The 14,141-nt window shown below is 39.2% G+C and overlaps 1 protein-coding gene across 1 annotated transcript; it reads right to left on the reverse strand.

The window, feature by feature from the left end:
- Positions 1–681: 681 nt before the first annotated feature.
- On the reverse strand, positions 682–3,677 carry LOC103364427 (sperm acrosome membrane-associated protein 4-like). The gene is made up of 3 exons (XM_008291545.1): positions 3,597–3,677; positions 2,489–2,599; positions 682–1,131 (listed from the first exon to the last, which is right to left on the reverse strand). Exons 1-3 carry the CDS (start codon positions 3,646–3,648, stop codon positions 917–919), a joined length of 378 nt encoding a protein of 125 aa, XP_008289767.1. The 5' UTR covers positions 3,649–3,677; the 3' UTR covers positions 682–916.
- Between the last annotated feature and the right edge of the window lie 10,464 nt (positions 3,678–14,141).

The following is a 14,141-nucleotide window of genomic DNA, read 5'->3' on the forward strand; positions in this document are numbered from 1 at the left end:
TTACTAAAGTCAAAATACATTTCTGTCATGTCAAATGTTTTATTATAGATGTTTTGCATTTCACACAGCAGGTGTCACAACAGGAAATTTGTAGCAGTGACATTATGTGTATGGATGGTGTTTTCCATAGCATATATAGCATCCATCATGTATAGAATATGGCAACAAAAAACATGGTAATAGGTGCCGAGTCATAATAAAAAAGACATTTGTTTTATGTTTATTGTAGGGTATATATATAGTGCTTAACAAATTTATTAGACCACCCGTCTAAACTTCTTAAGTCCTGTATATATGTACCATCAAGCATCATGAAGTGCTTTAATTGACACTCAGCTCTCGATGTTTTACCATTTTGAACAGGAATGAGGAATTTCAAACTGAATTCACCTTTTTATACCCAAATCTGAGCCGGCTCACTGGGCTTCTCTGAGAAGTCAGAACTTAATCAAGCATAACATACAACCACAAATTATTTTTTCTGTCCAGGAATGCAATGAAATAAGTATAATTCGACATCTTCATCAAGAAATAATAATTTGCTTTATTATTTTTTAATTTGTAAAACAGTAAATTTGAAAATTCATGGATAACAATAAAAAATACATTGTAGGATTTTAAAAAATATCATTTTGGTTAAAGAGCATCTACATACTGGTGTATTAATCATTACAGAAACATAAAAAATGATTTTGGTAATTACCAATGCTGTTAATTTAGGGCAGCTGTAACATAAACCTTACATGGGGTGGTGGTTTGACAAATTTGTTAAGCACTTGTATATATACGTATATATATCACACAAAGCTGTGAAGAGCTATATTATGCAGCCAGTGTCCCTCCAGTGTAATAGATCACAGGGATCCACTGCAAATGTTATCTCATGCATACTGAAGAAATTAAAGGACCACAGTGATTAATTGTAAAACTGGCTCCAAACAGCCACCAGGGCAGCACACAGAGCGGCAGGGAGGGGCAGCTGGCTGGAGGCAGCTCCGTTGCACAGGTTGGTCGAGCAGCAGGTCCTGGTGATGGTGTAAGTAACACTGAGGATGGAGGCGGTCTCGTTTTTGCATGCAGATGGTGCTATGCAGCCTCGTGCATGGATGTCCAACAGGTCGGCACTAAACTCTGGAGGAGATCATGAACAGAACTTAAAAAAAAGTAGCTACTACAGTGATATGCTTTTTCTTTTTATAACAGTGGTGGATTGCAATAATATATTGTTTTTTTGGAGTAAATATCTTGAAATCAGATTTTGGTATATACAGTTGAAACCAGAAGTTTACATACACTGTATAAAAAGACACACCTTTTTTTTTCTCACTGTCTGACATTAAACCAGACTAAACTTTTACTGTTTTAGGTCAGTTAGGATTACCAAAATGATTTCTATTTGCTAAACGCCAGAATAATGAGAGAGAGAGAATTTTATTTTATTTTTTTATTACTTTCTTCAAAATCAGAAGTTTACATACACTAAGATTACTGTGCCTTCAAACTATTTGGGAAAGCCCAGTTGATGATGTTGTGGCTTTGAAAGCTATTGATACAACACGGGAAAATCTATAGAAATCAGTCATGATATCAGGAAGAGAACCGTGGACCTCCACAAGTCTGGTTCATCCTTGGGTACAATTTCCAGATGCCTGAAGGTTCCATGTTCATCTGTTATGTTACAATTATACACAAGTATAAACACCATGGGAATGTCCAGCCATCATACCACTCAGGAAAGAGACGGGTTCTGTGTTCGAGAGATGAAGTGTTTTGGTGTGAAATGTGCTTTTCTACCCCAGAACAAAGCAAAAGACCCTGTGAAGATTAATTTTTGGAGACATGTCCTGTGGTCTGATGAAACTAAAATTGAACTGTAACAAAGGTCCATAATGACCTTTGTTACATTTTGAGCAGAGAGGAGGAAGCTTGCAAGCCTGAGAACACCATCCCAACTATGAAGTACGGGGGTGGCAGCATCATGTTGTGGGAGTGTTTTGCTGCAGGAGGGACTGGTGCACATCACAAAATAGATGGCATCATGAGGAAAGAACATTATGTGGAAACATTGAAGCAACATCTCAAGACATCAGCCAGGAAGTTAAAGCTTGGACTCAAATGGCTCTTCCAAATAGACAATGACCCTAAGCATACTGCCAAATTAGTTACTAAGTGGCTTAAGGGCAACAAAGTCAATGTTTTGGAGTGGCCATCACAAAGCCCTGATCTTAATCCTGTAGAAAACTTGTAGGCAGAGCTGAAAAGATGTGTAGAGCAAAGAGGGCAAGTCAGTTCTGTCAGGAGGAATGGGCCAAAGTTCCAACAAACTATTGTGAGAAGCTTGTGGAGGGACACCCAAAATTTTTGACCCAAGTCATATAGTTCAAAGGCAATGCTACCAAACTTCTTATGAAAACTGAACTTCTGACTTCAAAGAAAGTAATAAAAAATTCTCCCCAAAATTTTATTATTGTATTATTGTGTAACTTACTGGCAACTCCACTGTAGCATTCATTCTGCTCTGCTGAGCAGTTTACAGGTTTTGTGGCGACGCAGTATCCGAGGATCGACACATCGCAGGTGTTACACATCAGAGAATTGACTGTTTGAAAGGAGACGACAAGCAAAAAAAAGTCTTAGAGTATCAGTAACAACCACTGAAACACCAAAAGCTTCAAACACAGGACTCCATTCGGTTGCCCTTTGATCATACTGGGGCGTGCTCTAACCACAGCATGCAGTTTGTTTTGCAGCCTCTCAAGGTGAATAAATATTTGACTTAATGAGCTCCACCTCAACCAGCTACATGTACAAAATGACACATCAATTTTTGTTCTGCCTACAGATAGTCAGGCTTTTATTTGCTCAAGTTTTTGAGATATGAGTATTTTGCATCCAGCCTGATACATTCGAGGTGAATATGTTTTTTCACCTCAGTTTGAGTTTACAGTTACAGTGTGTATGTATGTTTTTGTAATTTGGGTTCATGTTCAGGATTAAAGTGCGGAATTGTTTTCGCAGTTTGTGTAAAAAATGTAATTTGACTGAAAGGGAAATATCAAAACTGCCAATGGACATCTGTAAAATATAAATATGATTCAAAATAAGATGAAATCTCATAAAACATGGCATCAGCCATTAAATTCAGTCTACTTGAATCAGACTTGCACTTATACATTAAAAAAAGGAAATGAGTTCATGTTTTTGAGGTGTTCTCAAGGCTAGCAGGGCAGATTGAACAATTGAGGAGTAGCACTTTGTACAGCTCGCTTCAGCGTCACATATTCTGCACTGCATTGACATTTAGATAGTAAACATTACCCCAGATAACATCAAAAATTTCAAACACAATTAAAATGAAATTACAGCACCTGCAAGTAAGAGTCAGAAAGATTTCAAATTTGTGGAATGATGCATGGAAATTGTTGAAAATTTTCACTCAAAATAACATCAACACTGAGAATTTCTCTACAGGATCTACAGTATCCTAACAATCTAAACTACAAGCTTTAAAATGATTTCTAAACATGGTTACACATTCTTATTCAAACACTTGAAAGTACTGTTTTTTATGCAAAAACGCAGTGAAAGCCTCCTACCTGCGACAAACAGAGTGAGTAGTGCTGCACAGCTCCACAGTAATTTGTTCATCGTGATGTTCTCAGATTGAGGAGAGTTTACTGCTCTGAAATTTTTCACAATTTTAATATTTCAGTAGCTCTTAGATTGCCCTTTGAAGAACAGTGACCGCAGCCAACACCTTTTATACACAGGGGGAGTCATATCACATGTTAACTGTAGTGATAAGAGAGTTTGTAGGTGACGTATTCGCTGAACTGAAGTAAATTGGAATTATCACATACAATATGCTCCCTCAGTAAGTGGTTCCATTTATTCTGTGACGTCTGTACAGCCCTGACATGTGAATGGATTTTTTAATGGATGCTGTTTGAAATTAAATTACATAAAAGTGGATGTTGTTAACATTTCAACCATCATTTTCTTCATTAGTTCACTGTTTTTTATTTCATAGAGGAATTATTGGCGGTTCCCCCAAAAGATTTCAGCAATAGAGAAAATCACTAGCGACAAGAACAACAAGAATTAGGGATAAAAATAGTCATTTTACTTTTTTAACCTATTTTGTTAATTGGCATTTCATTTACTGAAGCATGGAAAATGCATAGATTTCTGACTCACTAACCAGCCATATCTTTACCTATAGCTTCTCTATTTCAAGCAGAATTAATAGCTTTTATCCCACTATTTAACTATTTACCTTGAGCTCAAAGTTTAAACTTTTGTCTGTTACTTTTGGCTAATTCAATAGTTTCCTTTAGGTATTTCAACTGCTTGGCCATAGCTTGTAGACACTAGTACGATCCAGCCAATAGGTACAACTAGATGCACCAAAAAAAAAAAACTGATGTATTTGGTTGAGGTAAAGCAATTTATTGCTTAGCAATGTAATGAACACAAAAAAAAACTGTAATAATACAAAGAGAATGAGTGGATGTTGCTAAAATCAATGAACAAAATAAAACCAAACTTAAATCCAATAGCAACACCGACACCTAACGAAAAAAAGCTAAAGAAGCAAGTGCCTCAAAACACACATTACAAAAAAAAAAAAACACAAGACACAAGTAACTTCTCAGCAGAGTTGAACAGCTGCTAACTGGAGCCACAGTCTTCACCAAGACATGAGTAGCTTCTACACGAAGTCAGCAGCTGCCAACAGAAGTTACGGTTGAACACAGAAAACACTACAACACAAAACAAAGAGGCACCAGGGCAAACCATTCTCATTAAATCCCAGCTGCCCCGACTGAGGCCATGTTGACACATAGCTGGGTACTTACAAAAACGGATCTATGTTTTCAAAAATAACAATGTTCACACCAGATCGTGTAAAAAAAAATTAGCTTAATTTACTCAAACTCACATAAACACGTCGTAAACAGCTGCTATGAGCATGCAAAACCTATAGGGGGCAGTGTAGCAAGAAGCATAAAGCCATGCCAGCCAATCAGAATCCTGGAAAAAACACAACAAATGGCATGAATGCTTCCTGTTAGTCCAATGATAATGGCACAAGAGTCGTTTGGACCGACAGAGAAGTGGAGCTACTCCTAAATGTGGTGTTAGAGTACAAAACAAGTCAAATACTTGAAAATAATGACTGGGAAACATGTTAGTCCAAGTATATGGACATATTGGCACTGTTTTTTTACATATGATTCTGATGACACTTTTGTCGCATACTGTGACGTCAAACTCCACCTCCTCCTGTATACATGCAAACGTAAAGACTGAGTTTTTCCAAATCTCCACTTTGCCCGGAGTCTTCAGATATGATCGTTTTCGGTGACTTGTAGCTTTGTTTACATGTAAACCAAAGGACCAAATGCATTGAAATAGCACCGTTTTTGCTACGTGTAAAGGGGGCCTGAGAGTTTGGTTGAGGTTTTATAACCAGGTGTGGTGATTGCTGGGGTCCTGGAGGAGGGACCTGGGTGGTGGACCAATCAAGGGCAATGGGAGGGTGGAGAACAAGGACTGAGAGCAGGTCTGGAGCTCAAGGGCAATCATCCCTGATGCCTGCCAGGTGGGATCTGGAGCACAGTCTTCAGCTGACACCTATTTTATTGATTACTTTCAATTATCCTGCAGGCCATAACAGTTAGTTTTATCAAAAGTGTTTGGCAATTTAGCTAATTATTTCAACAAACAGGTTTCTGAAAAATGTGAAGTGAACTGCACATGCATCAAAATAATTTTATTTATAAAGCACTTTTCAAAATCCAAGTCACAACGTGCTTCAGAAAGCAGCAAAATAAGACTGACAGGGTTTTAAACAGCAGATGAAAACACAGTTGAGTGTATAGAAAACAACGTGGTGTAGGGAAGAAAATGTTGGAAATTTGTGTGCAGAGCTGAAAAGGCGTGTGCGAGCAAGTCGGCCAACAAACCTGACTCAGTTAAACCAGTTCTGTCAGGAGGAATGGGCCAGTATTCTAGCAAATTGTTGTGAGAAGCTTGTGGAAGGAAGCCCAAAATGTCTGACCCAAGTCATACAGTTTAAAGGCAATGCTACCAAATACTAAGGAAATGTATGTAAACTTCTGACTTTGAAGAAAGCAATAAAAAATTCAATAAAAATAATCTCTCTCATTATTCTGGCATTTAGCAAACAGAAATCCATCCATCCATTATTTATACACTGCTTGCTCCTCACTAGGGTCACGGGGCGCTGGAGCCTATTCCAGTTGACACCCTGGACAGGTCGCCAGTCTATCACAGGGCTACACAAAGAGACAAACAACCAAGCACACTCACATTCACACCTACAGATAATTTAGAATCATCAGCTAACCTCAGCATGTCTTTGGACTGTGGGAAGAAGCCAGAGAACCAGGAGAGAACCCACACTGCATGGGGAGAACATACAAACTCCACGCAGAAAGATGCCAGGCGTCTTAAGTGGGACGTGAACCGGGATCTTCTAGTTGCGAGGCGACGGTGCCACCGTGCAACCCGCAAGTAGAAATAATTTTGGTCATCGTAACTGACCTAAAACAGGAAAAGTTTAGTCTGATTTAATGTCAGACAGTGAGAAAAAAAATGGTTATATGTCTTTTTATACAGTGTATGTAAACTTCTGGTTTCAACTGGATCGGTTTTAGGATGGAACTTAACAGAGGTCACTGATTCAGCCGAGCTGATTTCCTCAGGGAGATCATTTCAGAGCCTCGACTGTAAATGCTTGGTCCCTGTAAGTTTTTAGACCAACCGCTGGAACAGACAAAAGACAATCTCAAAACATGTACCAGTGCATAAGAGTCAGGCAACATACTTGGCCCGGTCATATTTCAATGTTTTTCTTCTTGTGTGATTTTGGCAGGGTGCTTTAGATATTGTCATGTTGGAATGTTCTTCTTCTGCCAAGCCTCTGCTGGGAGTCATTTTATATTTGGTATTTGATTTAGATCCACAGGCATTCACGGTGACATCTATAAACGCAATCTCCACGACAGCTTTTGCACTCATGGAGCCCCATTGTGCTTCACTGACAGGATGAAGCATTTACTGTGGTAAAAAGTTATGGCGTTCACAGTTCCTTTTTTAACCATGTTCATGCAGTTAGACTCATTGGAAATCACAGGTGTACTCAGTCTAGTTTCAGTGATCACATTGGTTGCATTGAGTTTCTACTGTTGAGTCTGTATTTTCAATATAGTATTTCTAAATAAATTACTTTTGATTGTTCATCAGAGGGGCACCGGGATCTTTCTGTGTGGAGTTTGCATGTTCTCCCCGTGCAGCGTGGGTTTTCTCCGGGTTGTCCAGCTTCCTCCCACAAGTCCAAAAACATGTTGAGGTTAACTGGTGATTCTAAATTGTCTGTAGGTGTGAATGTAAGTGTGCTTGGTTGTCTGTCTCTAAGTGTAGCCCTGTAATAGACTGGTGACCTGTCCAGGGTGTCCCCTGCCTTCGCCCTGAGTCAGCTGACATAGGCTCCAGCCCCCCCGCAACCCTAGTGAGGATTAAGCGGTGTATAGATAATGGATGGATGGATGGATGGATGTTTATCAGAGAAAAGATCTCAATTCTTGAGGTGAGAGAGTTTTGAATAATTTACTGTGTACTCACTTCTGTTGTGTACTGTAGCTGAGAGACATCATGACAGGCCTTAAAGGTGATCAGTAAAATCAAAAAATCTATCCTAGAACGCAGTGGCAGCCGGTTGAAAGAGGCTAGTGTGATGAAATCAAAGCGTACGAAATGATCTCTGTGTTCAAAAGTTAGAGATAAATTGCATTTATTAAATATTTCAGATGTGATAAAAACACAAATGCACAAGCTGTAGTAAAGAAACTAAAATGAGCTTATAGGTAAGCACGAAAAGTGTGGTGATCCGAGTTTTGTACTACTATTGTGAAACATTGTTTAGTGTCTGTTCCTGTGGTTTTGGTGGCTGTTAGTGTTTTTGGACGGGAGAAGTCCCACTCACTCCCTCCCACACCTGAGGCTCATCACCACTGGATAAAGCCTGCCTCCAGCTGTGCTCCTGTGCCAGTGGATTACTCTCCCTTGAGTGGTAACAGGCCAGCATGATTGCTTAGGAGAACTGTGCTTTGAGAAACTCGTCTTGTCTGACTTTTACCTTTGTCTGCGTTTGCTACCAGAACCTCCCCGACGGACCATATTCCCCAGCCCAGCTTCTGTAGCCGAACACCAGCCTCAGCCGTTCAGCCTCCCTGTCCCTCTTGAAATCCTCTCCTGGACCTCCCTCCCTCACTCTGCTTTCCGTCATGTGCTTCCCAGTGTCCCCTGTTCCTTGCTGCCCGAATAAATCCCTCTTTTCTTTTCTTTTTCAATTGTCTTTTTATTTGCTTTTCAACATTTTTTAAACACATAGAACAAAACAGAGGGAGGTCAAACATAAAATGGAAAACAAAAAGAGAAAAGATTGAAATGGATTCAGGAGAAAACGACAAACAAATAAATAAATAAAAGTAAATAAATAATAAGTCATTACAATGGCAAAAAGTGAGACAGTTTATAAAACAACTTAGTCAAATGAATAAAAAGTGCTTCAGTTCAAGCCATGGTCAAAGTTCGTAGGTCTGTTTTGTAGACAAGGTTCAAGCCTGCTTTGCCGTAGTAGGTGGTGTCCGTGCCCTGCCTGCAAACCTCGTTGAGTTCTGTGCTTATTTCCTGTGTGTACCAATAAATATTGTTTCTAAACTGTCTGCCGTGTCGTGTTGCCTTGGGCATGAGTCTCTGAACCAGTCCGTAACACTGCTGGTTCCAGTTCAGTAGGATACACGTCTTTGCAATGTAGGATATTATGTTGATCCTCTTCCTGTATGTGGGATGCAGTGTCTTGTCCAGTTCTGTACCTAGGAGATGGCGTGTTGGTGTCATGTCCAGTGGGGTTTCCACAACTTTGACAGTCAAATCATGTACAGTCTTCCAGAAGTGTTTGAATTTTTTACATTCCCAAAAATGTGCATAATTGATCCAATACATGTTTTACAGCGATGGCATCTTGAGGATGAGTTAGGAAACATCTTGCTTAAACGTAACTGGGTGAAGTAGGTCCTGTGTATGAACTTACAATTCTGTTCGCTAACTTTATTACAAGACAATTATGTAAAGACATTCTGACATATTATATCCCACTGTCCCTCGCCTAAGTCACATCTCAAATCCATATATTCTTAAGTGGGGTGAAGGAGGAGCTGTGATCTAAGAAAACATTATAAATTGTAGAAATTTTTCCCTTAAGTGATTTGGTTTTCACCAAAATCTCCTCTAGGTTTGAGTCCCACGGCCAGGTGTCCTTCCCCTTTTAGGGCATTGATTAGATGGCGAATTTGTAAGTATTGGTAAAAATCCTGTTTTGGAATACCATATTCTGATCTTAAGTCTGTAAAGGATTTGAGTGTGTCCCCAGCAAACAACTGCTGAAACTGATGAATACCATTTTCCTTCCATTTATTGAACAAGGATTTACCAATTGATGGTGGCAGATCAGGATTGGAGGATAAGGAGGCAAGCCTGGTCACTGTTAGACAATTCACAAAACTTCTTTGTGTCTTGCCAGGCCCAGAGAGTGTTGTAGATTACATAGGTCCTTGTCACATGTTGTAGTCCATTTATATTGTTAATGAATGGTAGTGACATTATAGAAATGGGATTGCAAAGTTCCTCTATATCAATCCAGTGAGCATTTTTGCGTTTCTGCACCCAACTAATCAGGCCTTTTGTCTGGGCTGCCAAATAGTACATCTGTAAATCTGGTAGTGCCAACCCTTTCTCTCTGGGTTTTGTCAGAGTTTTAAAGGCTATTCTAGGTGAAGAATTCTTCCAGATGAAGGTCAATATTTTATTAATAGATTTAAAGAATACCCTATCCAAATAACGGGAGTGACTGAAACAAATAGCTAAAGAGCTGCAACACGTTCATTTCAATTACATCAATACGTCTGAGAAGTGAAATGGGGAGCACTTTCCAGTGTTATAATTCTTTCTTTATCTTGTTGATTAAAGGGATGTAGTTTAAATTGTAAAGATCTTTAAGTTTTGAAGACACATTTACCCCTAGGTATTTGAAGCCGTTTTGAGCCCATGTGAAAGGCGAGATGTTCCTGAGTTCATCCGAGACCACAGTTTACTAACAAAGCGTTTGATTTTGTCAGATTAATTTTATAGCCTGATATTGCTCCAAACCTATTGATAAGGTCTAAGACTGCTGGGATTGATCTCTCTGGGCTAGATAGGTATAAAATTATATCATCGGCATATAATGAAATTTTGCTCTTTGTTTTCCCAATATCAACACCAAAGATCTTTTCATTAGTCCGTATTGCTTCTGCGAGTGGTTCGATTGCCAAGTTAAATAAGAATGGAGATAATGGGCATCCCTGTCGACAGCCTCTGAATAGATTTAATTTTTCAGTGAGGGTACCATTTATACATATTTGAGCTTGCGGATTGCTATACATAGCTCTAATCCAGCCAATGCACTTTTCACCCAGATTGAATTTCTCCAGAACAGCAAACAGATATGACCACTCGACCCTATCAAACGCCTTTTCTGCGTCAAGCGATAGTAGTAGGGCTGTTCTGTTGTGTAGGGTCAAGTGGTCTATTATGTTTAGTAGCCTACGGATATTGTCGCATATCGTGCTCTCACAAAGCCGGACTGGTCTGGATTAATGATCCTAGGCATTAAGTCCTCTAATCTGCGTGCAATTAGTTTTGATATTATCTTTAAGTCAACTGGGAGCAGTGAAATTGGGCGAAATGAGGCACATTCAGCAGCACCTTTATCCTTTTTGTGTATTAATGTTATTATTGCTGTTTTCATTGACTCTGGAAGGAATCCATTTTCAAAGAAATCTGTAAGCATAGGCATAAAAATTGGATCAATTTGCGGCCAGAAAGTCTTATAGAACCCTACAGAGTATCCGTCCAAACCTGGGGTTTTTCCGGAGGGCATCGACTTGATCTCCTGTAGCACCTCATCTGGAGTGAATGGAGCACTTCGCTGTTCTTTTTCCATCTTCTGAGATAGAGGATAAGGATACCTTTTCCAAAAATGTATGGATATCTTTTCCTGAAGGGTTTTCTGATGCATAAAGCTGTGTATAAAAGTCGAGAAATGAGGATTTGATTGATTGTGGATCGTATTTCAGTTGCCCTGTCGCATTTCGTGTGCATTTTATTGTATTATCAGCGCGTTCTTTTCTCAGTTGATAAGCTAGAAGTCTGCTAGGCTTATTTCCATATTCAAATCCCTTTTTTCTAACCACCAAACCCGCTGTTGCTTTTTTGGATCCCTACCCTGCGAAACCATAACAAAGTTCTCTTTGAGCTTTAAACAAATCTCAGTCTATCTCAAGAAGGACATCCTGGTTTGCTGTGCATGCAGAACAGCATCTACAACACCCTGATGGTTTTATTTTACACAAAATCTGCTGAAATCATTTTCTTGTTTAAAGATAAGGCAGCCTGTACTGTTGCTATGTGTGTGAGTAATTTGCAGTCTTGTGTCTTTCGAGTTTTAGGTGTGGTGACATCTGACGTAAGGGCAATTACATCCACATGATATTTTGTGCTCCACCTCAACCAGCTCAGTCAGTAAAATGCTGCTTATACATGACTTTTGCTGAAGTTAAAGACCTGAATACTTGCTACAGAGACACTACCAGTTGTGAAAGATGTTTTTCAGAGATTTTCTTTATTTTCACATCAGTGTTTCGTCCTACTAGTCACAATCGATAAATAAAGTGTGATTTAAAAAAAAAATACAACGATAAAGCAAAACGACAACATGGAAGATTTACGAGCTCAACGTTTTCCTGAGACGTCTCATCAATCAACTTTCATGATGTGGACACCTGAATCGCCTGAACCCTGACATGGGAAGATCTGAGCTATGAAAAAAGGGAGTGTCACACCACAAGCAAGTGAATAGATGTGCTTGTTAACTTTGTGAGATCCAAACTGTTTATTTCAGACAGTGCCCTTGATCATGTAAAGACCCTGCTTTGGTGTACAAATGGATTTCAGGTGGAGCCAGAAGAAGCATCCGGCTGTTTTTCGTGGTTTTATGACAGCATGCTTCCCAACATGGAGGCCAGGACGGCGACGCTGATAGTGGCGGTGAGCGTCATCTTGGTGGACGGGGCGCCACTCAGCTGCAGAGGGTTGCACTTGTCCGTCGAGCAGCACTCAGTCACGGTCTGGTAGGTGACGCCGAGCAAGGTGCCGTTGACGGTGGTGTTGCAAGTCGCAGTGTTGTCCAGGCAGCCCTGAGTGTTGAAGCCGGAGAATGATGTCAGGGATGGGAAGCCTGAGGAAGAACATTAGACTTGTTAGACTTACAGAGGTGGTAAATATTATTTAGTCACATAGAGGTGCTTAGTTTAGTGGGGTTTTTTAAAAAAAATTAAATTAAATAAAAATTAAAATTAATTAAAAATTATTATCCCTTCCCTTTGTTACTTTTTTGTTGCTACCTGTCATTGTTAAATTAACCTGAAACCACAAAAGCTGTAAACACACAATTTACTGACAGTTAAAATGATGACTTTTTGGAGCTTCTTTACACTCCACATATGATACAGTCACCAGTAGCTACAATAAACAGAATTTTAGGCACAAAAACATGACTAAGAAAACACAGGGTTGTGCTTGTAGATCTACGTGTGGCTGGGTGTCACTGTACTAAGGAGTGATTTAACTGATTCATGCCTGTGCTGTTATGTAATGTCTGAAAGGGTGTGAGCTTTGAGGCAGATAGGAGGCAACTTACTTGCTTTTCCAGTAAAGCAAACGCTGCTGTTAGATGAGCAGGTCTCCTCACCAGAGTTCAAGCAGATCCCGATCAGACCAAAGCTGCAGGTGTTGCAGGTCAGGGAGTCCACTGAAATGAAAAAAAAGAGAGGCACAGCAGTTAAAATCAAGAAGCACTTCATATTGAAATGGCAGCATTTTGTTGGAGTCTGGAGGAAACCAAAGCCTATAATATGTTTTTTTTTTTTTTTTAATGTTTTAAATTGAGACACTTTATTTCTATAGATAACAACATCTGAAGTCTTTATCCTGTGCGACCAGTTCGGCCTTTTGTCAGATTGTTGTGGACATTGTGTTGGAATTTCTGGTCCACCCCACCAGCAAAACCTCGCCCAGGTTAAATAAATATTCAGACTCTGACCGAAACGTCAAAAGAATCAAATTATGAGGAATTTGCTGCTAAGATGTTTGCTTCAGAGAATTTCACTGGTTTCGTCCACAAAACAATAAATAACACTGTTAGTCGACTTAATCCGATCTGACCAGTCGCCTACAGTTTTTACTACATTCTGCTGAAAACAGCAGTTCAAATCATATATATTTGTTAAAACTGAACATTTTTGATTGAGTCACTTTTTCTCATAAGAAGTGTTGAACAGCAGAATTCACCTTTGCTGTTTTGGAATGTCAGGAGGTTGCAGTAGGTTAAAATTCGGGTGAACTGACCATTTAACTGAGTCTTTTTTTCAGAAAACCAAACATTTGATATTTAATGGATAACGATGCTTTTTCATTACAATAAAAAAATGATATAAATATTATCACAAAAAAGCTAATATCAACTGTAATATTGTTTTTCTTTGATCAACTTTGCGAAATATTAAAAAACAGTATCACATTTTTTCACGTCTGTTTTCCCGCCTTTTTCATAAACAGCTCAGAGCATATGTGTATGTTTTAGGTGTACAATATAAAAAATTAAAATTTGTTTTCTTTCTGTTATCAGTTAATCTACAAAAATACCAACATGTCAACCTTTTTTTTTTTTTTCATCCACACTTTGCCCATCATATCTTTCTTTTAAGATTCTTAATCAATAGGGAAATTTAATACTTGATTATTGGTTATTCTTACCCAGCATTAAGGATGCAACGGCTGCAATGATTCCAAACAGGATCCTGCCCATCTTGGTGTGTTGATTTGGTTTTTGGTATTGGCTCAGAGACAGAAATCCTTCTGCGGCTCCTGGATGCTGTGGTTAAAACTGATGAGCCTGTTTGGTGAGGACCAGGATTTATAAAGTGAGACAGGTGAAGGGAGGGGACAGGAGGGGT

This window comes from Stegastes partitus, unplaced genomic scaffold (assembly GCF_000690725.1).
Source record: "Stegastes partitus isolate 25-593 unplaced genomic scaffold, Stegastes_partitus-1.0.2 Scaffold749, whole genome shotgun sequence".
Classification (NCBI taxonomy): domain Eukaryota; kingdom Metazoa; phylum Chordata; class Actinopteri; family Pomacentridae; genus Stegastes; species Stegastes partitus.